The sequence below is a fragment of the Gorilla gorilla genome, chromosome 4, assembly GCF_029281585.2.
Source record: "Gorilla gorilla gorilla isolate KB3781 chromosome 4, NHGRI_mGorGor1-v2.1_pri, whole genome shotgun sequence".
Taxonomy (NCBI): domain Eukaryota; kingdom Metazoa; phylum Chordata; class Mammalia; order Primates; family Hominidae; genus Gorilla; species Gorilla gorilla.
Window position 1 is genome coordinate 82,016,827 of NC_073228.2, and position 24,990 is coordinate 82,041,816.

General features: G+C 48.4%; 1 protein-coding gene across 10 annotated transcripts in view; it reads left to right on the forward strand.

The window, feature by feature from the left end:
• Nucleotides 1-16,935, forward strand: part of MPRIP (myosin phosphatase Rho interacting protein) — a 145,723-nt gene extending 128,788 nt beyond the window's left edge. For 6 of the 10 annotated variants that reach the window (XM_055385999.2, XM_019027055.4, XM_019027058.4 and 3 more), the window contains 4 exons: nt 827-913; nt 1,648-1,810; nt 4,277-4,362; nt 9,082-16,935. In XM_055385999.2, the coding sequence (XP_055241974.1) occupies nt 827-913; nt 1,648-1,810; nt 4,277-4,362; nt 9,082-9,153 (408 nt within the window). In that variant the 3' untranslated portion in view covers nt 9,154-16,935. Of the gene's footprint in view, nt 1-826; nt 914-1,647; nt 1,811-4,276; nt 4,363-4,880; nt 4,944-9,081 lie in introns of all 10 variants that reach the window. The other 4 variants (XM_055386001.2, XM_019027057.4, XM_004042199.5 and 1 more) reach the window with 2 other exon arrangements.
• The last annotated feature ends 8,055 nt before the right edge of the window (nt 16,936-24,990 follow it).

Genomic DNA, 24,990 nt, shown 5'->3' on the forward strand with positions numbered 1-24,990 from the left:
GCCACTAGCCGAGTGGAGCCCTCGAGGGGCTGTGGGGATCCTGACCCCATCTCACTCCACCCACTCCCCTCCATTTCTGCTATGCCACAAACACTGACCACTCAAAAGGACACGTTCTGTAGCCATGTGGCTGCTGCAGCTCAGGTCAGGGAGGCTCGCTTTATGTTAGAATGATGGATTCTGGAGTATAGGGTGTCCTTTTAGGAAGGCACTTAGATTTCTCCACATTCAATTAAAATTTCACCCTAAAATGTGCTAAAATTTCAGCACTCAGCCAGCCAGAGCTCACCCAGCTGGGCTGGTTCTGGTGGCTTTGAGCTTTGTCTCTGTCGTGGGGCCGCCTCTTGGCAGTGACACTGAGAGGCCAAGGCTGGGAGGGAGCAGTGCTTGGTGTGATCAGCTCCTGCCCGGAGTCCAGGTGTTGGGCCGCTGTCTGCTGTGCCTGTGCCTTGTACTAAATGAGTGCTTTACCAAAAGGGTGGGCAAGAGAGGCTGAGTGAGTCTGACACAAGTGTCAGCGGTAACATTTCCTGATTCTCGCGGGCTTGGTCCCCAGAGACAAGCAGGTCTAGTTCACAGCACCCCAGGCTGAGGAGGGAGTCCTTGGCACTGGGAGGAATCACGGCCGTTTCCTTCCTCTTCCTGTTGCTGTATGTGAGGCTGAAGCTGTGAGCGGTGTTTAAACGATGCTTCCCCGCATTGGGCACCACGAGGCTGCCCTGCTCACTGGTGATTGGAGAGCCCTCTGCACGCTTCAGCCTGCTGTGGAGACTCTGGAGGTTTCTTTGCTCCTGAATATTGGTCCCTGATCTCTCTGTCATTTTAGGTCTTATTGCGGGTAAAGGAATCGGAAATACAGTACCTGAAACAGGAGATTAGCTCCCTCAAGGATGAGCTGCAGACGGCACTGCGGGTAAGGCCACCGCACCACAGGAGGGCGGGTACGGGAACAGGCTCTAGGTGACATGCGCCTCCTGAACTCAGGCTGGCACTCAGCGCAGGCTCTTCTGAAGCAGATTTTACTCTTGTGAGGAAGGAGGTTTCCAAAATCAAGCCCTCTTAAAAGACCAGCCTGCAGGCAGGTGCTGTGGGAACGTGGACATGAGCAACCTGCCTGGCCTGGCTCCAGCTTCAGTGTATATGTGCTTTTTGTGTGCCTTGGGAGGAATGTTCCAGAGAAAAGGCCTGTGAAGTGAGGCAAGGCTTGATTTCCATTTGAGCCGCCCCCTGGCTTCCACCAGCCTCCTCCAGGGACTCCTGGAGTCAGGGGAGACAACAGAATCATTGGTGGTCACTCAGTCACCTAGGGAATCTAAGACACAGGATTTTCCAGGCTGAAGCCCACAAGGGAGGGGCCTGGGCACTCAGGACCACACCAGGCTGGTCGGGCAATCCCGGAACTGCCTCCTGCACTCACCGGGCCTGGAGATTATCCTGCCATGTCCTGATGGCTGTGCCCGTGTCCTTGGGCCCCGTGGTTTTTCCTCTCTGTCCACTCTCTGCCTCTAGAAGACAGAGGTGAACAAGCCTCCTCTTCCGCCAACAGCAAGCCTCCCCGCCGTGTTCAGTCCCCAGGAAGACAGGCCACGTTGTATGTGCTCCTCTTTCCTGGATGTAACTACCATTCTCTGTCATTTCACTCCCAAGGACAAGAAGTACGCAAGTGACAAGTACAAAGACATCTACACAGAGCTCAGCATCGCGAAGGCTAAGGCTGACTGTGACATCAGCAGGTTGAAGGAGCAGCTCAAGGCTGCAACGGAAGCACTGGGGGAAAAGTCCCCTGACAGTGCCACGGTGTCCGGATATGGTGCGTCCTCGGGTCATGCCCTCTCGGTTATTGCTGGGGGGCTTATGGGGGTTTGGTCGTAGAGGTTTCCCGGTGCTTGACTTGAAGCAGAAGAGTCCCAGTGATGCTTGTAGACTCAGGCATCCCAGTGGAGCAGGAGCACCAGCCTCACACGGCTGCCCCAGACAGGCCTTGCTCTCCCCATCGCAGCAGTGGATGCTGTGCTGATTGCTCTAGGGAGAACCCATAGTATCAGCATAATATTTTCGAAATAATAACAAGTCTTATTTTTCTAAAGAACTCAACCACTGGGCAGAAGTAGCTCTCACTAGCTGCTTGATCCTAGGATTTGACTGTAATATCTGTAAAAGGCCATAGAGTGGAGAATGGGAGGGAGCTCCCTGCTTTCTGGAATGAACAACAGAACTGGCCCTTTTTTTTCTTGGCTAAAAACATTTAGGTACCCTGTAAAAAATAGATGGCAGGGAGGATGAAAGAGTTAACATTTTATCAAGCATTTTCAGCTCATACGTAATTTTTTTTTTTTTTTTTTTGAAACTGGGTCTTGCTCTGTTGCCCAGGGTGGAATGCAATGGCGTGATTTCACTGCAGCCTCCGCCTCCCAGGCTCAAGGATTCTCCCACCTTAGCCTCCCCAGTAGCTGGGACTACAGGAGTGCACCACAAAACACCTGGCTAATTTTTGTATTTTTAGTAGAGACAGAGTTTCACCACGTTGCTCAGACTGATCTCAAACTCCTGGGCTCAAGCGATCCAGCCACCTTGGCCTCCCAAAGTGCTGAGATTACAGGTGTGAGCCAGTGCACCTGGCCAGATTATACATAATTTCATTTGACCTTCATCTTGATTTTTTATACAGAGACGCACAAACAGGAAAAGATGTGCTAGCTCACTAATATCAAAAAAGAAAAAATCAACTTTTTTTCTGTCAGGCAAGGAATAGTGATTATGTATTGACAGATGCTGGGAGGAAGACTTCATTTTTCCATAAATACCTTGAGTAGTCAGGCTTGGTGGTAGGCCTGGCTACCCAGGAGGCTGAGGTGGGAGGATCACTTGAGCCCAGGAGTTCTAGGCAGTCACACACAAAGCTAAGTCGATCAGGTGTCCACACAAAGTTTGGCATCAATATGGTGACCTCTTGCGAGTAGGGGATCACCAGGTTGCCTAAGGAGGGGTGAACTGGCTCAGGTCAAAATGAAAGAGGTCAAAACTCCTGTGCTGGCAAGGCGCAGTGGCTCACACCTGTAATCCCAGCACTTTGGGAAGCTAGGTGGGCAGATCACTTGATCTCAAAAGTTCAAGACCAGCCTGGGCAACATGGCAAAACCCTGTCTCTACAAAAAATACAAAAAAACTAGCTGGGATTGCTGGCATGCACCTGTAGTCCCAGCGCTACTTGGGAGGCTGAGGTGGGAGGATCACTTAAGCCCAGCAGGTGGAAGTGGCAGTGAGCCATGATTACACTGCTGCACTCCAGCCTGGGTGACAGAATGAGACCCTGCCTCAAAAAAAAAAAAAAGAAAAAAAAACCTGTGCTGACCTGTGGTGGAATCACACCTGTGAATAGGCACTGCATTCTAGTCTGGGCAACACAGCAAGAATCTGTCTCTTAAAAGAAACAGAGGGCTGGGCGTGGTGGCACACGCCTGTAATCCCAGCACTTTGGGAGGTTGAGGCGGGTGGATCACGAGGTCAGGAGTTCAAGACCAGTCTGGCCAACATTGTGAAACCCCGTCTCTACTAAAAATACAAAAATTAGCTAGACATGGTGGCACGCACCTGTAGTCCCAGCTACTTGGGAGGCTGAGGCAGGAGAATCGCTTGAACCCAGGAGGCAGAGGTTGCAGTGAGCTGCTGAGTTTGTGCCACTGCACTCCAGCCTGGTGACAGAGCAAGACTCCATCTCAAAAAAAAAAAAAAAAAAAAAAAAAAACAAAAAACCCCACACATGCACAAGATGTGTGATATGACTCAGTATCTGTTTGTGTTACAGGTACTTAAGTAGACATTTCTAAGAAGCCTAAAGGACTGCTATCTGGGTGGGTGGACAGTGGGAAGGCCTTGGCCTTATCATCTTGCTTTAGACAGCCCTGTGCTACCAGGAAGAAGGTAGAGAATCATGGATAATGGGGGTAGGGGTCTGCTCAGCATCGAGGTCCCACACCAGAGTGAGGGGACCAAGTCCCTTTGGAGGGAATGCTGTTGTGGGCTACAGTCACAGTGCAGGAAGCCCTGGCGGGGCCCCACATACACATTCTCCCATTGTGCTGGTGTTTTATGGTGGTCTGAAGAGATCTAGCATGTTTTATGGTTATTGGCTTTGAATTCCCTTAGAGTTGTTTAAAGAATTGTCCTAAGTATGCTGCAGTAGGAAGCTTGGGAAATGTTTCAGGATTTAGTCTGGTTCCAGAGGGTTTTAGAAAGCAAAGGTAACAGGTCTGTTTGTTTTCATTATATACCTCAGATATAATGAAATCTAAAAGCAACCCTGACTTCTTGAAGAAAGACAGATCCTGTGTCACCCGGCAACTCAGAAACATCAGGTCCAAGGTGAGTCTGGGGTCCAGCCCCCTGGTGGGAGGGGCTTGAGGGACACTGGGGAGAGGAGCCCAAATTGAAGTATGAGTGCTCCCATGGGCCACAGCTGCCAAAGCCCCAGGACCCAGCACTGAGCCAGCCCGAGCTCACCCTGCTGGGCTGGTTCTGGTGGCTTTCAGCTCTGTGTCTGTCTTGGAGCCACCTCCTGGCAATGACACTGACAGGCCAGGGCTGTGAAGAGCAGTGCTTGGCATGATTGGCTCCTGCCTCGAGGCCAGGTTTCACCCAGCCCTGCTCATGTCGGCCTGCTGTCAGCTGTGCCTGTGTTGTTCCTTGCACATCACTGTTGTGACACTGGTGCCGCCTCCAAGAGATGATGCTGCCTGCTCTTGTTCCCCAGCCAGGAAGCAGCACATCTTTAGTGTGCTGTCCAGAGCCAGCCATGCACAGGAGGGCGGGCGGAGGTGGGAGCGGCACCGCGTGTGTTTGGGATTGGTTGTGTGTCTCATGTCTGCTCTCTCCTCTGACAGTCCGTAATTGAGCAGGTCTCGTGGGATACCTGAAATGCACCCGCTTCCCGGCCCATGCAGGAGGTAAACCGCCTCTCCCACCGCCTGCATGCACTGCTCACACCCCCATGGCAAACGCCTGTGTCATGGTTACTTTATTTCAATTCATCCTGCTCCAACAAACACATACCAAATCCAAGTGAGGTTTCTTTAACCTGCTCTGGGGAGTTAATTGGCACTCTAACCTCTTAACAGAGATGACCCTGGCAGTGAGGTGCTCCTCTAGCCTGGTGCGCAGGCAGAGAGCCAGGCACCCATCAGCATGCATGTTGGATAATCTGTGCACAACGGCTGAACTCACTCCACCCCCTCAGGGGACGCTTGTCTTGCCCTCTGTCACGAGGTGGAATTTACAGATGTCCACGCTGGCAAGTGAAGTCTACCGTCACCAAAGGCCTCGCCCACCTAGTGAGCCACTTAGTGGCCTGTGTCTGTCAAGGCTAACAGGGCGGTCATTCTAGGAATGGATAAACCAGGACTAGAGCTTGGTGAAGATGGTTCAGAAGAGCGTGATAACTACAAGCAATAGGGGCGAAATATTTACCAGTATTTTTTTTTTTTTTAATAAAACAAAAGCTTCTCACTAGGTGCCATTGAAGGCCCTATCCCAGAGAGGAGGTGGGGGAGGGCCCATGGTGGGAGACACCCTGAGAATGAGTAGTTGCCGGCTCAGTAGCTTGATCTCATTCATTCCGGAATGAGAACATGGAGGAAAGCAAGAACCACGTCTTCCTCCCCATGCTGGCCCTTTCTCAGGCACACCCACAGCACCCTGCCGTCCGAAGGACTTCATCCTGAGGCTTGGTTAAAGAGTTGAAGGTTTTAAGCCTAGTCAGTTTGGTTTTATTTTTCTACAGTTCTAAGTCCCCTATACCCAAATATGGTTTAGGCTTGATTGAAAACTTAGCTTGGGCATTTTTCTTTAAACATAACGTTTTGTTTAGCAAAAGGAAACTTGTTCTTTTTGGTTCATTGTTTTTTTACTGAAGATTCTACTACTTATTTGAGGCTAAACTATAGCTAGTATCTTTGAGCTTTTCTTGAAGGAGTTTGAAGTTCACTATTAGTGATTTGGGCTTTTGGACCATGCCTATAAGTAACAGTCGGGGGAGGGGACCGGCTGTCACTGACACGACCCTTCCAGGGAGGCTGCGCAACACTCACGGGCCCCTGACAGTAGCTCTGTGCAGTGAGTGGGTGGGGGCCTCTCACAGTGGCTGGAGCCAGCCAGAGCAGGGATGAGGGAGCAGACTGTCTGGGCCCCAGGGCAGACTGAAAAGGATGGAGAGAAACCCCGGGATGGGGTTCTCCTCCTTACGTGTTTTTAAGTTGATGTTTGGCTTGGCTGGGTTTCCGTAATAAAAATCCTTGGAGTGCAGGGCCAGTCCTGCTGGCCCCAGCAGAAAGACGAGGACTTCTAGATGTCTGTGGTGCAACAGGGCAGGATGGGGCCGTGTTAGCGCTCCCAGGAGACATTAGGAGGCACAGGCATGGGTGGGTGTCATCCTTTTCCTCAACTGTATCTGAAGACTCCACCCAACCCTTCAAGAAGATGGAAATGCAGTTGCCCAGAAACCGTACTTCTCATTGGTGTTTTTTGATGTGGCATCTGATGTGCACTGATCTGTGTCTTTTGTTCTGTTCTGTTTTTCTGTCCTGCCTCGCTCAAAAGGACCGCAAGTCTCAGCTGCTACAAAATCAAAGACAGCAAGTTGCTTAGGAGCAGCACAGCCTTTTCTGGAATTGAGACCAGAGAATGCTTCCCTCGGGGTTCTTAAGGGGCCCCCGTGTCTGTGGTCAGCTCAGTATGTGGGGCTACAGGAGGCACTCAGTGGAGAGAACAGCCTAGGGGGAGATGAACCCCAGAGGGAGCTGGCTGAGCCTTGGGCTGAGCAGCCACCAGGAGAGAATCCAGAGGACGTAGAGAGAGAAACAGCCTCCCGCAGCCAGTGTGGGAATAACGTAGGGGATTTCGCTTACTTCCCACCCTTGGAATTGTAGCAAGCCCAGCATCACCTGAGCCTGAGCTCTGCCCTTGTCACTGGGGCAGGAGCCAGTAGCGAGCATGCTGGGTGCTGTGTCTGTCAGGGCGCTCCCCTCCCCTGGGCCTGCTGTAGCAGGATTCTGGGGCTTCTGACGCAGTGCCTGCAAGGAGCAAACCCAGGCCTTAGGAGTGATCAAACTCACTACAGTCCTGACAGCAAGTCCCCAACAGGCAGGAACCGGGATGTGACAGTGACATCCCTCAGCCATGCTCCGGGGGCTGCCTGCCTGGCTTGGCCCCAGCCCCTTCAATGGTGACCAGATGTCTACCCAGGTCCTCTGCAAGACTGACTGCTGTGAGAACCCTGCACTCTGCGGGGAGGGACCCCCCAAGGGCACCTGGAAGCAGGCATGGGTGTTGAGGTACATCTGGGCTCAGAATGGGAGATGGATTTTCCCCCCATTCCCCCAGCCACTCTCTGTGGCAGGCTTCCAAAGAAACCCTCTCAGACACACACAATTATCAAGCTGTGACGACTGCTTGAGGTGAGGCTCACCTGGACCAGTGAGGTTGTTTGTTTGTTTTGAGACGGAGTCTCGCTCTGTCGCCCAGGCTAGTTTGCAGTGGCGCGATCTCTGCTCACTGCAAGCTCCGCCTCCCGGGTTCATGCCATTCTCCTGCCTCAGCCTCCCATGTAGCTGGGACTACAGGTGCCCGCCACCACACCCAGCTAATTTTTTGTATTTTTTAGTAGAGACGGGGTTTCACTGTGTTAGCCAGGATGATCTCGATCTGACATCGTGATCTGCCCGCCTCGGCCTCCCAAAGTGCTGGGATTACAGGCGTGAGCCACCGCGCCCGGCCTGGACCAGTGAGTTTTAAAATGCTTAGCAGCAGAACCCTGTATTTAAAGATCACATTGTTTATTTATTTACACAGACACACAGCTCCAGAATATAGCAAACAAGCAGGTCTGTTCTGGGTAGAGCTGGGTGGGGTGGGGGACAGTGGAGCTCCCCCTTCCCTTGAGCTTTGGAGGGAGCCTCAAGCTGACCAGCCCATGCTCAGTCCCCAGTCTATCACATCAGAGTCTCCAGGACAGTGCCAGAGAGTGCCTGAGCCTAAGCTGGCGACTTCCCAGTAGATGGGGTACAGCCTGCAGTTTCACGTTGCTCAGGTTTTTGGTTGAAACTGGTAGAATCAGGCAGACCCTGAGCTAGAGCCCATCCCTTCAGCTTCCAGTTTCTCAGTAAAGCCTGTACCTGCATCAGCTCTGGCAAGGGTAAGCCACAGGGAGTCAGCAGGGCTGAGTGTGATGGCGACACTTAGCGTGAAGAGGGAGATAAGTGAAGAGCCACGGCACTTTCCAGTCAGTACTTTCCAGTCAGTACTGGAATGCCCTTCATTTCCAGTCATTCTCTGAAAAGTGCTCTTCCTTTTCTTATTCAGAAATTAAATCATTGAGGAAAGTCTGTAAGAATGAGATGGAAAATACTCTGTCCCCCAGTTAGTAAGATCTCATTCATCTCTGGACATACAGATTTAAGCTTTAGCAAGATTCCACGTGAACAGAGTATTGGTTTTATGTTTTGAAAATCTTACTAGATACGTTGGCGTGTTCCCACATCCCCATAACACTCACAGGCCTCTGATGAGGGAATGCCAGAAATGGGTCTGAGGGCAGCAGGTGCTGTGGAGGCACTGTAGGAGCGAGGCCCTGTCCCGGGACACCCATCCTGCTGGGGATGCCCTGGAGCATCTGGTCCTCCTCAGCTGAGGCTGTCAGGTGAAGAATCTCTGGAGCTGGATGTGGACAAATGCATACACAAGACAAGACACGGGGATGGGCAGTCTCCTTGCTCATTGCACTGTTTTCCCTGGCTGGATTTGTTTGATCACTGCTTGTCTAAAGAGCCCTAAGCTCAGAATTTAGCTGCTTAAACACATGGTCTTGTCTCTCTGATTTTTTTTTCCTTTTTCATCCAAGTAATTTTCTGAAGGGGAAAACATCCTCCACCAATAACAGCATTTCCCGGGGCCTCTCCTCCTGGCATGCCCACTAACCGCACCTGCACCCGGCTCTCTGACTGATGCCGGCTCCACCAGCGGTCCGGTCTGGTCCAGTGCAGGGGGTCTAACGGTGTGTTTATTTTCTTCTCCTGCTCTGTCTCTACCCAGAGTCTGAAGGAAGGCCTGACGGTGCAAGAACGGTTGAAGCTCTTTGAATCCAGGGACTTGAAGAACGACTAGGTGTGTCCCATCCAAGTTGAGCACGCGCCTTCCCCAGCTTGCAGCAGCACACCCCAAGCGCTGCTTTTCACCTGTACCTTTGTTTTTTTATTATTATTATTATTGCTGTTGTTGTCATCGTTAACTGTGGGCATGGAATGCGTGAGGCTGGCTTCTGGGTTGTCCACACCACTCTCTGCTGTGTTGACTTCCTGTTGTCTTCATCAAAGCTTTTTTCCGTGGTATTCTAAAATTAGGCCAGCAGTGGGGGCTGGGAGGACATCTGTGTTAGTCCCTTCCTGGCTGTGACCCGCCACACTCACTGTCAGTATTAAGGCCCAGCAGCCTGTTGATAAGCTACCCTGTCTCACCATGTGCTGGTGTGGAAACGGGGCCCAGCCAGCATGCCTCAAGGTAGATGGAATCCCCACTGGTCAGAAAAAAAGCCATGCGGACACTCCAGCTTGGCCTGGGTCACAGCACTGACTCCTCACCCACTAGTCTGGCTGTTAAGAGGAGAAGGTACACTGCCTTCCAGCCTGGGAGGAGGACAGCATTTTGTATTTGTTCCACTGATGCAGCTTAGAACCACACCCCTGAGAGTGGTGGCAAACCTTTCACAACCTGGAAAATGTTGAAAGCAACCATTCCTATTTTTGTTTGTTTTTTATTAAATCTTGCACAAAATCCCCGGCCCCTCTCCTTCCTTCCTTCCTTCCTCCGCTCGTTCCTTTCTTGGTCTCCAGTAACCCTGGTCTTTTCATAACTGCTCAAGATTGTTGACCTGCAGCCCAGGTTTCAGACTCTGATTGAAAAAAACAAATGAATTCCCCCCAGGAATCATTCAAAGTGGGGGAAGGTTTGGGGGTTTGGGTTGTTTTTTTTTTACCTTTTGGAAAAGAAACCGTCACATTGCTTTGGAAAAGGTTGAGAGGAGACCCCTGTTAAGTCAAGAAGAAAGTAGAGAGGATGTCAGAATCTGATGAGAACAGCACATTAGTGTGTATTGAGACTCCGATCTTAACTCTCATTTAATTAATCTGAGCTCTGAAAACCTATCTTGCAGCATTTATCTTTAAAAGAGCCTGGTTAAAGTAAACCTATACTAACAATTTTGCTTTTTCTAACAGTTTGAGGAAGACCTTTTTAACCACCACAAAACATTCTCTAGCAATTCTTGAAAATCTCTTACATTGGAGTCTATTATGGCCCCATGAAAACCATTAATCCCATTAAGATAGGGAGTATAAACCCCTGGCTGGTGGAACAGGTTCTGCTACTTTAGGAGCAAGGTGGGGTGTGAGCAGATGGTTTTCATGCCAAGAACATGCTTTCACTTTGTATTCATGCTTGCGTTGGTGTGATGGTCTCTGTGGGTGCGTGGATGCTTTGGGCGTTGAAATCTAGAAATCCTGTTGCTCAGTTTCTAGATGAAGTCATGAGCAAGGCCATCTTTGGAGCTCTGGCCCCGCCCCCAATGTGCAGAAGGGCCAGGAGCAAGGCCTGGAGTTTTCATGTGTTTTCAGACCCAGGTTTAGGTGCTGTCTTCTCACTGAAATAACTTAAGTGCTCTCCACTGGCATCGAGCCCTTTCCACAAGTTTTTAAGGCTCTTAACCCACACTTTCACTCCTCTGCTACTAGTCTTCAGTGTTGTTAACAGCAAGAGAAAATTGGGTTTGTTTAAAAATCTCCTTCTCTGAGGTGGCACAGTTGTGTAGCTGTAGTCCCAGCTACTCAGGAGACTGAGGTAGGAGGATTGGTTGAGCCCGGGAGGTCGAGGCTGCAATCAGTCATGATCGTGTCACTGCACTCCAGCCTGGGTGACAAAGCAAGGCCCCATATCAAATATAGATATACTTATCAGACCCCTCTGACCATTTAGATTGGCAGTGCTTTGAGAAATGCACTATGACCTTTCTGTGTCAATGGAATATACAGAAGGAACGTTCGGGACCCCACTGTCCCCCACAGCCTCATTGTTGTCTCCAGGACACTGCTGGGACACATGAATGCTCCAGGACAGACAGGGACCTGGAGTGCATCAGGATCTGACCAGATAGGAGTTTTTGCCTGGTATCTGGGTGCTACGATTTTGTGCCGTTCTCTGAGGTCCACCACCTGCCCTTCCTGGCATGGTTTCCTTCGTGACCATCCCTGCTGCCCCTGGGGGTGGACCCACTGGCCCTTCTGCAGACAGCTCCCTGCCTTCTGCCCTCCAGGGGGTTCTGGCCAGAGTCCATGCTTGGAGACAGGATCATCTGCCTTCAGCCCTCACAGTGCTTTAAATTAAAGCAAGTTTGCCCATAGGTCAAAAGAGCATTTGATTCCCTTTTTTCCGTCACGTATCTCTTGAGGCTGGACTTCAGGAATCCTGGAAAATTAATATGAGTGCAGCATGTGAGGGGTCAGAGACAGGCCAGCGGGGCGTCTGCATTCCTCCCTGCCACAGGTCTCTCCCCAGAGGCTGGTTTAGTGTAGGGTATTGCCAGGAAACGGACTGAGGCTGCTTTGCTAAGAGCTCCTGAAAATGCCCTGGGCCTGTCCTGGCGTTTCTGAAGAGCCCTCATACAAGGACAGCCACCATCTGGGTCAAGGAAGTCTGGGTTCCCTGCTGGTGGGCTCCATCCTGCGATGGAGTGAACCAGGCGAGAAAGGATGACGATGTTCTTCATGTTGCACCTGGACATGCCCCAGGAACAGAGACTTGCCCAGGTGGCAACACTGGCACAGATGTTGACGGCTGCCCAACTGGTGCCACACTGAGCAGGGAGCCTTGTGCTGCACAGGGCTGGGCCCTCTCTCCAGTTTCCTTCCTGCAGGCATCCAAATACCCTGGAAGGGATTTAGCCCCTGAATTCCAGAGAGAAGAAAGAAGAACAGTGAAGAAGTAGAACTGGTTTCTGTATGGGGAGAGGAAAGTCTTAGGGACAGCTGCAGGCGGGGTCTCAGGCTGCTCCTTGGCACCAGCCACACAGTAGTGAGCTTTCCCAGCTTTACCGATGAGGAAGATGTTCAAATAGATAGACTTCAGCATTTTAATTATTTTCCTATAAATGTATTTATGTGTAGTATGCTAGCACCAGCCAGTAAGCTGTGCCCCACATATGAATGGGAAAGCGAGGCAGTTGTGCTCGTGTGAGTTTTTGCAGGCTTGTGGGTAATTACCTTGTGTGCACGCCTGCACGTGCAGAATAGTCACTTTCTGCTGGTCAGTTTCTTTATCCACACATGGTGCCCCAGCCCCAAGCAGGTGTGGAGACCAGCATTTCAGAGGACGCGCTGTCCACAGCCTCCCGGGTCTGAGTGGATCATTGGGCAGCGGTGGAGACAGTGCGCTGCCCCGTGAGCTGGAAGCCTGTGCTTCAGGGAGTCATAATGGGCCTGTGCTAAGTGGGTGATGCAGTGGACATCCCAGGGTGACTAGAGGCGGCAGTAGCGCGAATTTGCGGGTTTACTGAACGAGGTAACATTGGAGAGGATCTTGTCTTCGGATTCAGCAAGTATGAAGAGAGAAGAGCACAGAGAGCAAGGTCCCACAGCCTGCTTAGTGACGTGGAAGGCCCGGCAAGAACCTGTTTCTGCAGCAGCCACCAGCTCCCATCACTCCTTGACCCTCCAGTTCATGCAGCCATACAGGGAGAAGAGGGAATTTTGGCTGTTTAAAGAACCACAGTTGTGAATCTCAGAATGTGCCTGAAAGGAATACTGACAGATAAGGCCGGAAACAAAACTGATGGCTTGAAAAACATTTTTATGGAATGTATTTATTACCATTTTGTTTTACTATAGAGGTAGATGGGACTCTTAACTTTTGGGTACATGGAAACATGCTGAAAATTGAACACAATCCTGATCATCACTCCTGCCTGGCCGTCTCCTGGGAGGCTGCCGGGTGCCACGGAGCTGGGACACAGCAGAGCCCGCTAGGTGTTGCAGGGCCCTGGAGGCCAAGGCCACCCTGCGTGGGGTCCCTGTCGGCAGCCAGGTCCCTACACAAACAAGTAATCCTATTTGGCCTCCTAGGTTTTGCATATGACCTGCAGCCTAATTTGGTGTGTAGGGGAAGCTCTGCTGTCCCCTGCTCCTTTGTATGTTGGGTGACTTTAATGGCTGGCCACATACCCCTTTCTCCCAGCTACTCATTCACTGACTTGGGTAAGTTCTAAGACAGTTCGCACTTAGAAAAGAATGTGACACATCAACATTAACTTTTCCTGAAAAGAAGAGTTTGCCTAACATGGTCCTAAAGAAGCTTGGAATTTATAAGACCTTCCTTTATAAGATATAGTGGGGGTTTTTTTGGGTGGAGGGGGAGTTGTTTTTTGTTTTTTGTTTTTTGTTTTCAAGACAGAGTCTCGCTCTGTTGTCCAGGCTGGAGTGTAGTGGCACGATCTCGGCTCACTGCAACCTCTGCCTCCCAGGTTCATGCCATTCTCCTGCCTCAGCCTCCCGAGTAGCTGGGACTACAGGTGTCTGCCGCCACGCCTGGCTAATTTTTTTGTATTTTTAGTAGAGACGGGGTTTCACCATGTTGGTCAGGATGGTCTCGATTTCCTGACCTTGTGATCCGCCTGTCTCGGCGGATCCCAAAGTGCTGGGATTACAGGCGTGAGCCACCGCGCCTGGCCTATAAGATAACGGTAAAAAAAAAAAAAACTGTGACCCCTTTGTCACTAAGGGAGAAAGAAATTAAGTATTGTCAAAGCTCTATAAAGAATGGAAATGTATGATATTATACTTCAAAGGAATTTGATGTTGAAATTTTAAAGAAAATTTGTCATGTTGATGAGAAGCTTCACTTTCCTGGGAACTTCATTCATTTTAGGGTATGAGATAAAAGTCCTGGCTAGGGGAGCCATAGGTCTGTTGTACGAGGAATTTGCTTTCTAAACAAGTTGTAACTTGCCCTAAGGTCCATGTTGGAGCACTAAGAGGTGACACAGGCCAGAGACAACGTTTCGTTTCCCCTTCCCTGCAAGCTGGGATCAGCCCTGTGTTTTCTCCTTTCAGCTGAAGTGAGCGAAGGTTCTCAGTGCTGGCAAAAGAGCCCACTTTCTAAAAGGACTTGGGAAGAAAGCTGCTGGGAACTTGCTTATTAAAAAGTTCCTTAGAATTAAGGTATCTACCCACTGTTTTCCCACCTTTCACCTTCCTGGGCTTTCCTGCCCTCCAGCATTCTTCTGAAGAGAGGTTCCTAGCCCGCTCAGCGCGAGCGTCTCCAGTAGGTAATACTCAGCAACTGAACGTGGGTTTTCCACTCACTTCAGGCTTGGAGGTGCCATGTACAAGCACACTTCTTCCTTCCCCTGGCTTCTCCATGCCACCACCCACTTTAAAGATGTAAACTCAGATAGTAGATTTTTCATCCAGTGAACGGTCATCTTCACATTGAAAGGTGAAGGCCACCACTGTTCTCAATGCCAAGCAACAGAACGTTCTGAGATGGGCGTTCTTCCTTGCACAGCAGCTACGGCAGGTTGTTCTGCAGCCACCCCTTAGAGGGGGCTCTTCGTTTTACCTTTGTACAGTTCTTGTGTTTACACATTTGGGCCAAACAGCTTTCAGCAAGGGCATGTGTCCACAGCTGATGGCAGTTAAGAACCAGCCTGAGCTGAAGGCTAGTAACACCGTGCTGTAGGCTCTTTAAAAGGAAAGCCTGGCATAAACCCAGCATGGAAAGGAACATTATCAGTTATCTCAAATTTTGTCTGCCAGGGACAAGACCCTGTTCATTCTTTTGCCCTTTTCAGAACTGTGAGCTTCAAGTATTCTTGCTTCTCTGTAAAGGGAAGACATCTCCCTTCTCTGAAATCCTTCAACAAAAGAAAAGGCTCTTGGCAGGGTAGGGGAGTCAGTAGCTCAACACTAGATCATCCCTAGAGATGGGACAAGTTTCTGTCTGAACACGTCTTGGGTCCGAGTCCTTAGGTGTTCGGATGCAGTACTTTGTGAATACTTAAGCTACTGCATGCTTGGTGTAGCTTGCAATTTCTCTGTATTTAAAAGCAGCTGTGTTTATTTTCTTCAAAATAACCTGTATATTATTTAGAGCAAGCAATGTAAATATTACTGAGAAGTTACTGCAGGGATTTTTGTGACAGAGTTTGTATGGGTTTTTAAAAAAATCTTAAACAGACACTCCTTTTTAAGATGGGGAGAACAGGGTTGACTGCACCGTTGAAGCCCACCCAGCATTATAAAGAAATGTTTTTAATGACTGCTGCATCTTTGTAAAACGTTTGATCATCTAACAGATGGTTTTAAAGTATACAGTATCCAAAATAACGATAGCCCTGTATCCGTACATTGTTTCATTGAAAGAATTCTGTATTGCCTCTTCTTGGTAGAGCCAGAGTCCTTAAGGAAAATCAGGAAAATGAAGAAAATGATGGTGCCATCTTGACCAGACTTCTGCACAGTAATTTAAGGCTATCCTAGGGAGACTTGGTTGAAGGCACAGTTCTGGGATCAGGGTCTAAATGTGCAGTTTCTGAGAACCTTCAAGACCACTCACTGGGCAGGGCTCTGTGGAGCACTGGAGCTGTTTGGATTCCCCAGCCCTTTGGTCATATCCCGGAATTCCATGGAGGCTGCAGAACTTAGATGCAGCTGTTTTTTACAGCACCTATTTTTGTCAGATTGGTAAGGAAACAGTGAGTCACAGAATACTTAAGAATTGGAGACTCCAGTACTGTAGGATGGCCTGAGAGGACGTCCAAGTCCCAAGGGGTGGACACGGCATGTTCCTCGGGCACAGCCTCAGTGGGGGCCTTCCCCAGGCGCAGCTCGGCCACCTGAGGAAAGGGTGTTTCGGAGGCGCAGCCACACAGCGCTGGCAGCCTCACAGTCACGCCCATCACTCCCTGCCCCCCACCCCCCTTGAGAAGTTAGTGGTGTCACATCCTTAGTTTTATAGACAGCTAGGAATAGATTGTGAAGAACACTCACTTCACTACTGTGTTACATTTATATCACAAGCTTCAATTAAAATGGATTTTAAAGGATTTTAGGATTTACCTTTAGTATTAACAACGTATCTACTGACATACTGTTAGGATTCAAAACCAGTTAAGTATAAGAATTACTTCATGTGGTTTTCCTAGGGTACAATTTATAAAAGGTAGAAAGCATCCAAGTGGCTCCTCAACAATTACAATTCTTAATGATTTTTCTCACAGCTGTGCCCTTCTGTCAGGGTCAGTGTCAAAATTCGTTATCAAAGGCAAAACCTACTGTGCCAAGCTGGGGCGCTATATGTGAACGGAGTGGAAATGCTTCAGTCACCTCTGCCGCAGCTTGTGATTCCAGCAGTTCTCACAAACGTTCTGTCAGTCACATGATAAAAAGAAGCAGCTCGTATAATTCCAACTGGTGTTTCATTTCTGTTCTAATGCTAAATGGTAACGCTTAACAGACTAAAAGCTGTGTGCAGAAGAAAGGGCTGAATGAGTACCGCCTCCCTAGGTTCCAGCACAGCGCTCGGGTCTAAGAACTAGAGCCCCGGGGTAGGGTGGGCCATCCACTGTCAGGCCAGTGTCTCAAGAAAGCCTGACCAGCTGAGCTGCTTTTTTTTTTTTTTTGGCGGGGGGCGGGGGGGCGTCTTTTGAGGCTTTTTTTTTTTTTTACAAAGTTAGTTTGTGATCAACGATTCACTACAATTGAAGTGTTACTTTGTCAGAATATTTATTCCTTTGTGTGACATGCTAGATTCCCTGGATGTAGCTGATCATTTTTATTTTGTAAATATTACCTAACTTTACATAAACTATATCATAATAAACTATTTTTGCATCACCCTTTGCATGCTGTGTAATGAGATTTTGTTTAGTTGAGAGACATCTGCAAAATAAGCACGCAGGTCAAAAGTCAAACTGAACAGTAGCCTCCAGCTCTAGAGTGGGTTGATTTCAGTTTCATTACCTCTTTTTGAGACAGTCTCACTCTGTTGCCCAGGCTGGAGTGCGGTGGCGGGATCTCGGCTCACTGCAACCTCTGCCCCTGGGGTTCAAGTGATTCTCCTGCCTCAGCCTCCCAAGTAGCTGGGACTAGAGGGGTGCGCCGCCACCAGGCCCAACTAATTTTTTGTGTTTTTAGTAGAGACGGGGTTTCACCGTGTTACCCAGGATGCTCTCCATCTCATGATCCGCCCACGTTGGCTTCTTAAAGTGCTGGGATTACAGGTGTGAGCCACCGTGCCCAGCCTTTATTTTATTTTTTTTGGAGCAGGGTCTCACTCTGTCACCCAGGTTAGAGTGCAATGGCATGATCTTGGTTCACACTGCAGCCTCTGCCTCCTAGGCTCAAGTGATTCTCCCACCTCAGCCTCCCAACTAGCTGGGACTACAGGCATGCACCAACACACCCAATCAATTAATTTTGCATTTTTTGTAGAGACGGGGTTTCCCTGTGTGGCCAAGGCTGGTGTCGAACTCCTGGACTCAAGCAATCCTCCCACCTTTGCCTCCCAAATTGCTGAGATTACAGGCATGAACACAGTGCCAGGGCCTCATTACCTCCTTTTGAATTACAGTGGATTTTTTTTTTCTTTTTTGAGACAGAGTCTTGCTCTGTTACCCAGGCTGGAGTGCAGTAGCGCGATCTCAGCTCACTACAACCTCCGTCTCCCAAGTTCAAGCGATTCTCGCGCCTCAGCCTCCCAGGTAGCTGGGATTACAGGCATGCACCACCACACCTGGCGTGTGTGTGTGTTTGTTTAGTAGAGATGGGGTTTCACCATGTTGCCCAGGCTGGTCTCGAACTCCTGACCTCAGGTGATCACCTGCCTTGGCCTCCCAAAGTGCTGGGATTACAGGTGTGAACCACCGTGCCTGGCCAGTTTTCAGCATTTTAGAATTACGGTAGTTGACATAAAAATTTGGATTTTACCTGTTCACACACAAGCCATTGTAAGAAATACTTTACATGCAGAATCTAATTAAGGTACACTGCCCAGTTAAAGAAGCCTTCAGGGGCTAAAGGGACAACGAGAAGTGCTAATGGTGGTGATGCTTTTATTAATCAAGATCTTGTAATTCCCCATCCCTGTGCCTCTTATTAATAGATTTATTTACAATAAAATTTTACCTTTTGCTTAAAACAGAAACTGCATTTTACATCATGACCCAATATACACACACACCAACAACCTGAAATTTAACAAAATAATGCACGCTTACTATATATACTTTGATGATTTCGTTCACTTTTAAAAATTCTGATTGTGACCCACTAAATAAAATAACAAACTGGGATTTTTAGGTTGGGCGCAGTGGCTCATGCCTGTAATCCCAGCACTTTGGGAGGCTGAGGCAGGTGGATCACTTGAAGTCAGGAGTTCAAGACCAGCCTGGCCACATGGGGAAACCGTCTCTACTAAAAATACAAAAATTAGCCAGGCATGGTGGCGTGCACCTACCTGTAATCCCAGCTACTCAGGAGGCTGAGGCACAAGAATTGCTTGAACCCAGGAGGCGGGGGTTACTGTGAGCCTAGATCGTGCCACTGCACTGCAACCTGGGCAACAGAGCAAGACCCTGTCTCAAAAAAGAAAAACTGGGTTTTTTAAACAATATATTCACAACCTTTAGAATGAAATGGGTGAAATTTGTGGGAATCTAAACTTTTATCTAGATAACATTGAAAAAAAGTTGATTCTACCAATAAATCAATTTAAGAGGCCAGGTGTGGTGGCTTACACCTGTAATCCCACCACTTTGGGAGGCCGAGGCAGGTGGATCACTTGAGGTCAGGAGTTCGAGACCAGCCTGACCAACATGGTGAAACCCCATCTCTACTAAAAATACAAAAATTAGCTGGGCGTGGCAGTACACACTTGTAATCCCAGCTACTGGGGAGGCTGAGGTGAGAGAATCACTTGAGCATGGGGGGCAGAGGTTGCAGTTACTGAGATCGCGCCACTGCATTCTAGCCTGGACTACAGAGTGAGACTCTGTCTCAGAAAAACAAAACAAAAAGTCAAGAAATGTATAAAACATAGCCAAAAAAAGTTAAGTATAGACATAAAAAGATACACATTTTCAGTCTGCTATTCCAGTTGTCTAATTTTTTTTTTTTTTTTTTGAGATGGAGTCTCACTGTGTCACCCAGGCAGGAGTGCAGTGGCGGGATCTCAGCTCACTGCAGCCTCCGCCACCACCCACCCCCCGGGTTCAAGTGATTCTCCCATCTCAGCCTCCTGAGTAGCTGGGGCTGCAGGAGCACACTACCATACCTGGCTACTTTTTTTGTATTTTTAGTAGAGATGGGGTTTCACCATGTTGGTCAAGCTGGTCTCAAACTCCTGATCTCAAGTGATCCACCTGCCTCACCCTCCCAAAGTGCTGAGATTACATGCATGCACCACCGCTCCCGGCCTCCTATGGTTTTAACATACGCTATTTTTGTAAAGCTATGTAAATGCAACTTTTAAAATCAGTTGGCATTTGAAAATCCAACACTGTTTCATAACAGCCTGGCGACAGAGCGAGAATCTGTCTCAAAAAAAAGAAAAAAAAAAAAAGGCCGGGCGCACTGGCTCACGCCTGTAATCTTAGCACTTTGGGAGGCTGAGGCAGGCAGATCACAAGGTCAGGAGTTTGAGACCAGCCTGGCCAATATGGTGAAACCCTGTCTCTACTAAAAATACAAAAATTAGCCAGGCGTGGTGGCATATGCCTGTAGTCCCAGCTACTTGGGAGGCTGAGGCACAAGAATCGCTTGAACCCAGTAGGCAGAGGTTCCAGTGAACCAAGATTGCATCAGTGCACTCCAGCCTGGGCTATAGAGCTAGACTCTGTCTCAAAAAAACAAACAAACAAACAGTGTGGTCTTGGCATAAAGAGAGATATTGATAAATCAGTGAAACAGAATTGCGAGTTCAGAAAAAGCGTTCTTACATTTACAGTCAATTGATTTTCAACAATAATGCCCAGACCATTCAGTGAGGAAACAATAACCTTTTCAACAAATGGTACTGGGACAACTAGATATCCACATGCAAAAGAAAATGAAGTTGGGCCTCCTACCTTGCACCATACACAAAAATTAACTCAAAACGGATCACAGACCTAAGTATGAGTGATAGGAATATAATATACAAGAATGGCTGGGTGCAGTGGCTCACGCCTGTAATCCCAACATTTTGGGAGGCCGAGGCAGGCAGATTACTTGAGGTCAGGAGTTCGAAACCAAGCCTAGCAAAACCCCATCCGTACTAAAAATACAAAAATTAGCTGGGTGTGATGGTGGGCGCCTCTAGTCCCAGCAACTTGGGAGGCTGAGGCAGGAGAATCGCTTGAACCTGGAAGGCGGAGGTTGCAGTGAGTTGAGATTGCACCACTGCACTCCAGCCTGGGCAATAGAGTGAGACTGTCTCAAAAAGAAAAAAATTATATATATGACAGAAAAAAACATAGGAGCAAATCTTTGTGACCTTGGGTTGGGCAATGGTTTCTTAGCTATGACACCAAAGCACAAGCAACAACTGTAAAAATATTAATAGATTATGCCAAAATCAAAAGCTTACATGCTGCAAACAATTCCATCAACACCTATTACCCAAAGAAGGGAAACATTTGCAAACCACTTTTTTTTTTCTTTGAGATAGGGTCTCTTTCTGTTGCCCAGGCAGGAGTGCAGCCTCAATTTCCCAGGCTCAAGCGATCCTCCCACCTCAGCCTCCTGAGTAGCTCAGACTACAGGAGTGTGCCACTATGCCCAGCTAATCTTATTTTTTATTTTTTTATTTTTTATTTTTGGTAGAGACAAGATCTTGCTATGTTGTCCAAGCTAGTCTCGAACTCCTGAGGTCAAGCATTCCTCCTGCCTCGACCTCCTAAAGTGTTGGGATTACAGGCATTGGCCACTGTCCCCAGCTTGCAAATTATGTATCTGTTAAGGGATTCTTATATCCAGAACATATACAAAGAACTCTTAAAACTCAACAATAAAAAGACAACCCAAAAAAATGGGCAAAGGATTTGAATAGACATTTCTTCAAAGATGACATACAAATGGCCAATAAGCTCATGAAAAGACATTCATCATCTTTAGTCATTAGAAATGCAAGTCAAAACCACAATGAGACACCATACCCCCTAGAAGGGCTATGATCAGAAAGTTAGATCATGCCATATGTTGGCAAGGATGTGGAGGAAAAGGAACCCTCATTCACTGCTGGTGGGAATATAAAATGATACTTCCATTTTGGAAAAAGTCTAGCAGTTTCTCAAATGGTTAAATAGTGTTATATGACCCAATAATTTCACTCCTAGGTGTATACTACAGAAATGAAAACATGTCTGTGCAAACACTTGTACACAAATGTTTATAGCAGCATTATTCATAACAGCCAAAAGATAGAAATAACCCAAATTCCCACCAACGAATGAATGGGCAAACAAAATTTGTTATCCATACAATGGAATGTTATTCAGCCAAACTAAGAAATGAGGTGCTGAAACATGCTGCAGCACAGATTCCCTTGAAGCATGACACGAGGTGAAGATGGCAGAGACAAAAGGCTGCAGAGAGGATTCCATTTCTATGAAATGCCCAGAGTAGGCAAATCTGTGAGACAAAGTAGACTAGTGATTGCCAGGAGCTGGAGGGTAGTACGGAATGGGGAGTGACTACTACTGGAACAGTGTTTCTTTCTGGGGTGATGGTTACACAACTTTGTTAATATACTCAAACCCACTACTGAATCTCATGCTTTTAATGTGCAGATTTTATGGTATGTGAATCTTGATCAAGTGTGTTTTTAAAAACTGGGTTGGATCCTGGCAGCTCCCATCGGTGCTGATCGCAGCCAGCAGCCCGAGGCCTTTAGTGACGCCTTTCTTCAGCGTCTGCAGACAGCGAAAAGCAGAGCTGCAGGTTGAAGGCTCAGAGTAATGGACGGAGCCCTAAAATGAGTAAGAATAGGTGCAGGCAGGGCCTGAGTGGTCACTAGAAAAGAGAAAGCAGAGTTGGTGCCATCACATACATCCACCTCATGCCTTATTCTGAAATTTGAGTGTGAGAATACATGTCAACACATAAGCCAGTCATGATTTTAAAGGCGTCGGCTGTGGTCTTGAAAAGAGTCATGCGGAAACCCATCATCTTAAGATTTTTTTTTTTTTTTTTTGAGACGAAGTCTCGCTCTGTCGCCCAGGCTGGAGTGTAGCGGCACCATCTCGGCTCACTGCAAGCTCCGCCTCCCGGGTTCACGCCATTCTTCTGCCTCAGCCTCCCAAGTAGCTGGGACTACAGGCACCCGCCACCATGCCCAGCTAATTTTTTGCATTTTTAGTAGAGACGGGGTTTCACCATGTTAGCCAGGATGGTCTCGATCTCCTGACCTCGTGATCTGCCCGCCTTGGCCTCCCAAAGTGCTGGGATTACAGGCATGAGCCACCGTGCCCAGCCACCTTAAGATTTTGAGTGTAAGGATCTTGATGATGAAATTTCTGAAAATGGTCCATTCTCAGCTTCAATTTCTGAGACTGGAGAAGGATCCTCTAGTAGCCACACTGTAGCAGCTGCCCTGAGTCAGCACCTCCACTTGGACCCAAAGTAGGATGTCTCTCAGGCATGTCACTCCCAGTGACACCAGATGGGATCCACCCAGGGCTGCCTCTGCTGCTCATTGTTAATGCCTCTAAAGTCATCTCCATGGTTCTTTGGGCTTCATCTTTAAAGGATTCAAGTGACTTGAGACTATCCCAGAAAACCATGCAGCTAGTGAAACTTGAGTACAACTAAGAACATTTTCAGACCTCCAGTGTGGATGACCTGGGCATAATCTCACAAACTGATGGGACTGCAAGGATTGTAAACTGAAATTGACATGAATATACTCTGTTGGATCAGACTAAAAAAAAAAAATTGGGCCGGGCACAGTGGCTCACACTGGTAATCCCAGCACTTTGGGAGGCCGAGGTGGGCAGATTATGACGTTATGAGTTCGAGACCAGCCTGGCCAACACAGTGAAACCCCGTCTCTACTAAAAATACAAAAATTAGCCGGGCTTAGTTGTGGGTGCCTGTAATCCCAGCTACTCAGGAGGCTGAGGCAGGATAATCACTTGAACCCGAGAGGCGGAGGTTGCCGTGAGCTGAGATTGCGCCATTGCACTCCAGCCTGGGCAACAGAGAGAGACTCTGTCTCAAAAAAAAAAAATTGTGGGTTGCTTTAAAAACCTATAGAACTGGCTGGGCGTGGTGGCTCATGCCTGTAATCCCAGCACTTTGGGAGGCCGAGGCAGGTGGATCACCTGAGGTCAGGAGTTCAAGACAAGCCTGGCCAACGTAGCAAAACCCCGTCTCTACTAAGAATAAAAAAAAAAAAAATTAGCTGGATTTGGTGGTGGCACATACCTGTAATCCCAGCTACTCAGGAGGCTGAGGCAGGAGAATCGCTTGAACCCGGGAGGCGGAGGTTGCAGTGAGCCAAGATTGTACCATTACACTCCAGCCTGGGGGACAAGAGCGAAAACTCCGTCTCAAAAGAAAACAAAAACCCTATAGAACCAAGATAGTGCTTTAAAATATGGCATCATTGCATTGGTTCATCCCAACAACCTAGGAATATTCAACAGTGTGGGCAGACTGTTAAGGGCATATGGTACTATCAGAATTTTTTGTTTGTTTTGAGACAGAGTCAAGCTCTGTCACCCAGGCTGGAGTGCAGTGGCGTGAGCTTGGCTCACTGCAGCCCCCACCTCCCGGGTTCAAGCAATTCTCCTTTTTCAGCCTCCAGAGTAGCTGGGATTACAGGTACACACCACCACACCCAGCTAATTTTTGTATTTTTAGTAGAGACGGAGTTTTGCCATGTTGCCCAGACCGATCTTTTTTCTTTTTTTGAGACGGAGTCTCACTCTGTGTCTCCCAGGCTGGAGTGCAGTGGCGCGATCTCGGCTCACTGCAAGCTGGGCCTCCCGGGTTCACACCATTCTGCCTCAGCCTCCCGAGCAGCGGGGACTATAGGTGCCCACCACCACACCCGGCTAATTTTTGTATTTTTAGTAGAGATGGGGTTTCACCGTTCTCAAGCTGTATCACTGCCCACATAGTTAACAACATTGAATCCAAACCACTAAGCTGATGAAAGCTCATCCCAGGAGAAGAGGGCAATTAGAGGGGAATCTTCCTAGAGCCTCTTTTGTGACTGCTGAGCCTACTTGGCAAATTTATTACTTCTTTTAAAGTTTCTCTCTGAGAGGAGCCAAGACAATCTTGTAGGCAAAAAGAGGCTTCAGGTGACACACACACTACACAACCCCCTCCCCAGCCCTCATCTTCAGCGAGCCCCTGCCTTCTAGCATCACTCGCCTCAGGTGTTGGAGCAGAGGCCGGCGTGCAGTTCTAGGGTCTCCTGGGCATGCCTGCCTGTTACTGGCACAGCAATCTTTACGTGTGGGCCAAGGATCTTCTATACTTCTATACTTTTAATAACGTCTTCCAAGATCGGGTGTCTGATGAGCAGGCACACCCAGCACAGTTTCAACAAGCAATTTATCCCCTAGTGTGTAGGCTCCTTCCTTACAGGCTGAGTACTATGGGGTTACAATCTTCCCAGATATTGCTTATTGGTTGTTAGGCGGGGGCTTTAGGTATTTTTTTTTTAGGGTTGTCTTGCTGCATTTTGTTACAGCCCACAGTGCATTGCAATCTTAGTCTGCTTAGGGGCTCTTCAAGTATTTGACTTATGACCTAAGTAGCTAGGCCAGCTGGTAGGAACAGACAAAGCGAGCTATTTTGCAGGCCAGTAAACTTTCATTTTAAACTTTTTTGGTTCGGGTGAGGGCAACCAAGGAAGGGGGAAGGGGGCAGACGGGGAAGCCGACAAGGCATTGGCTAGCCTGAGGGG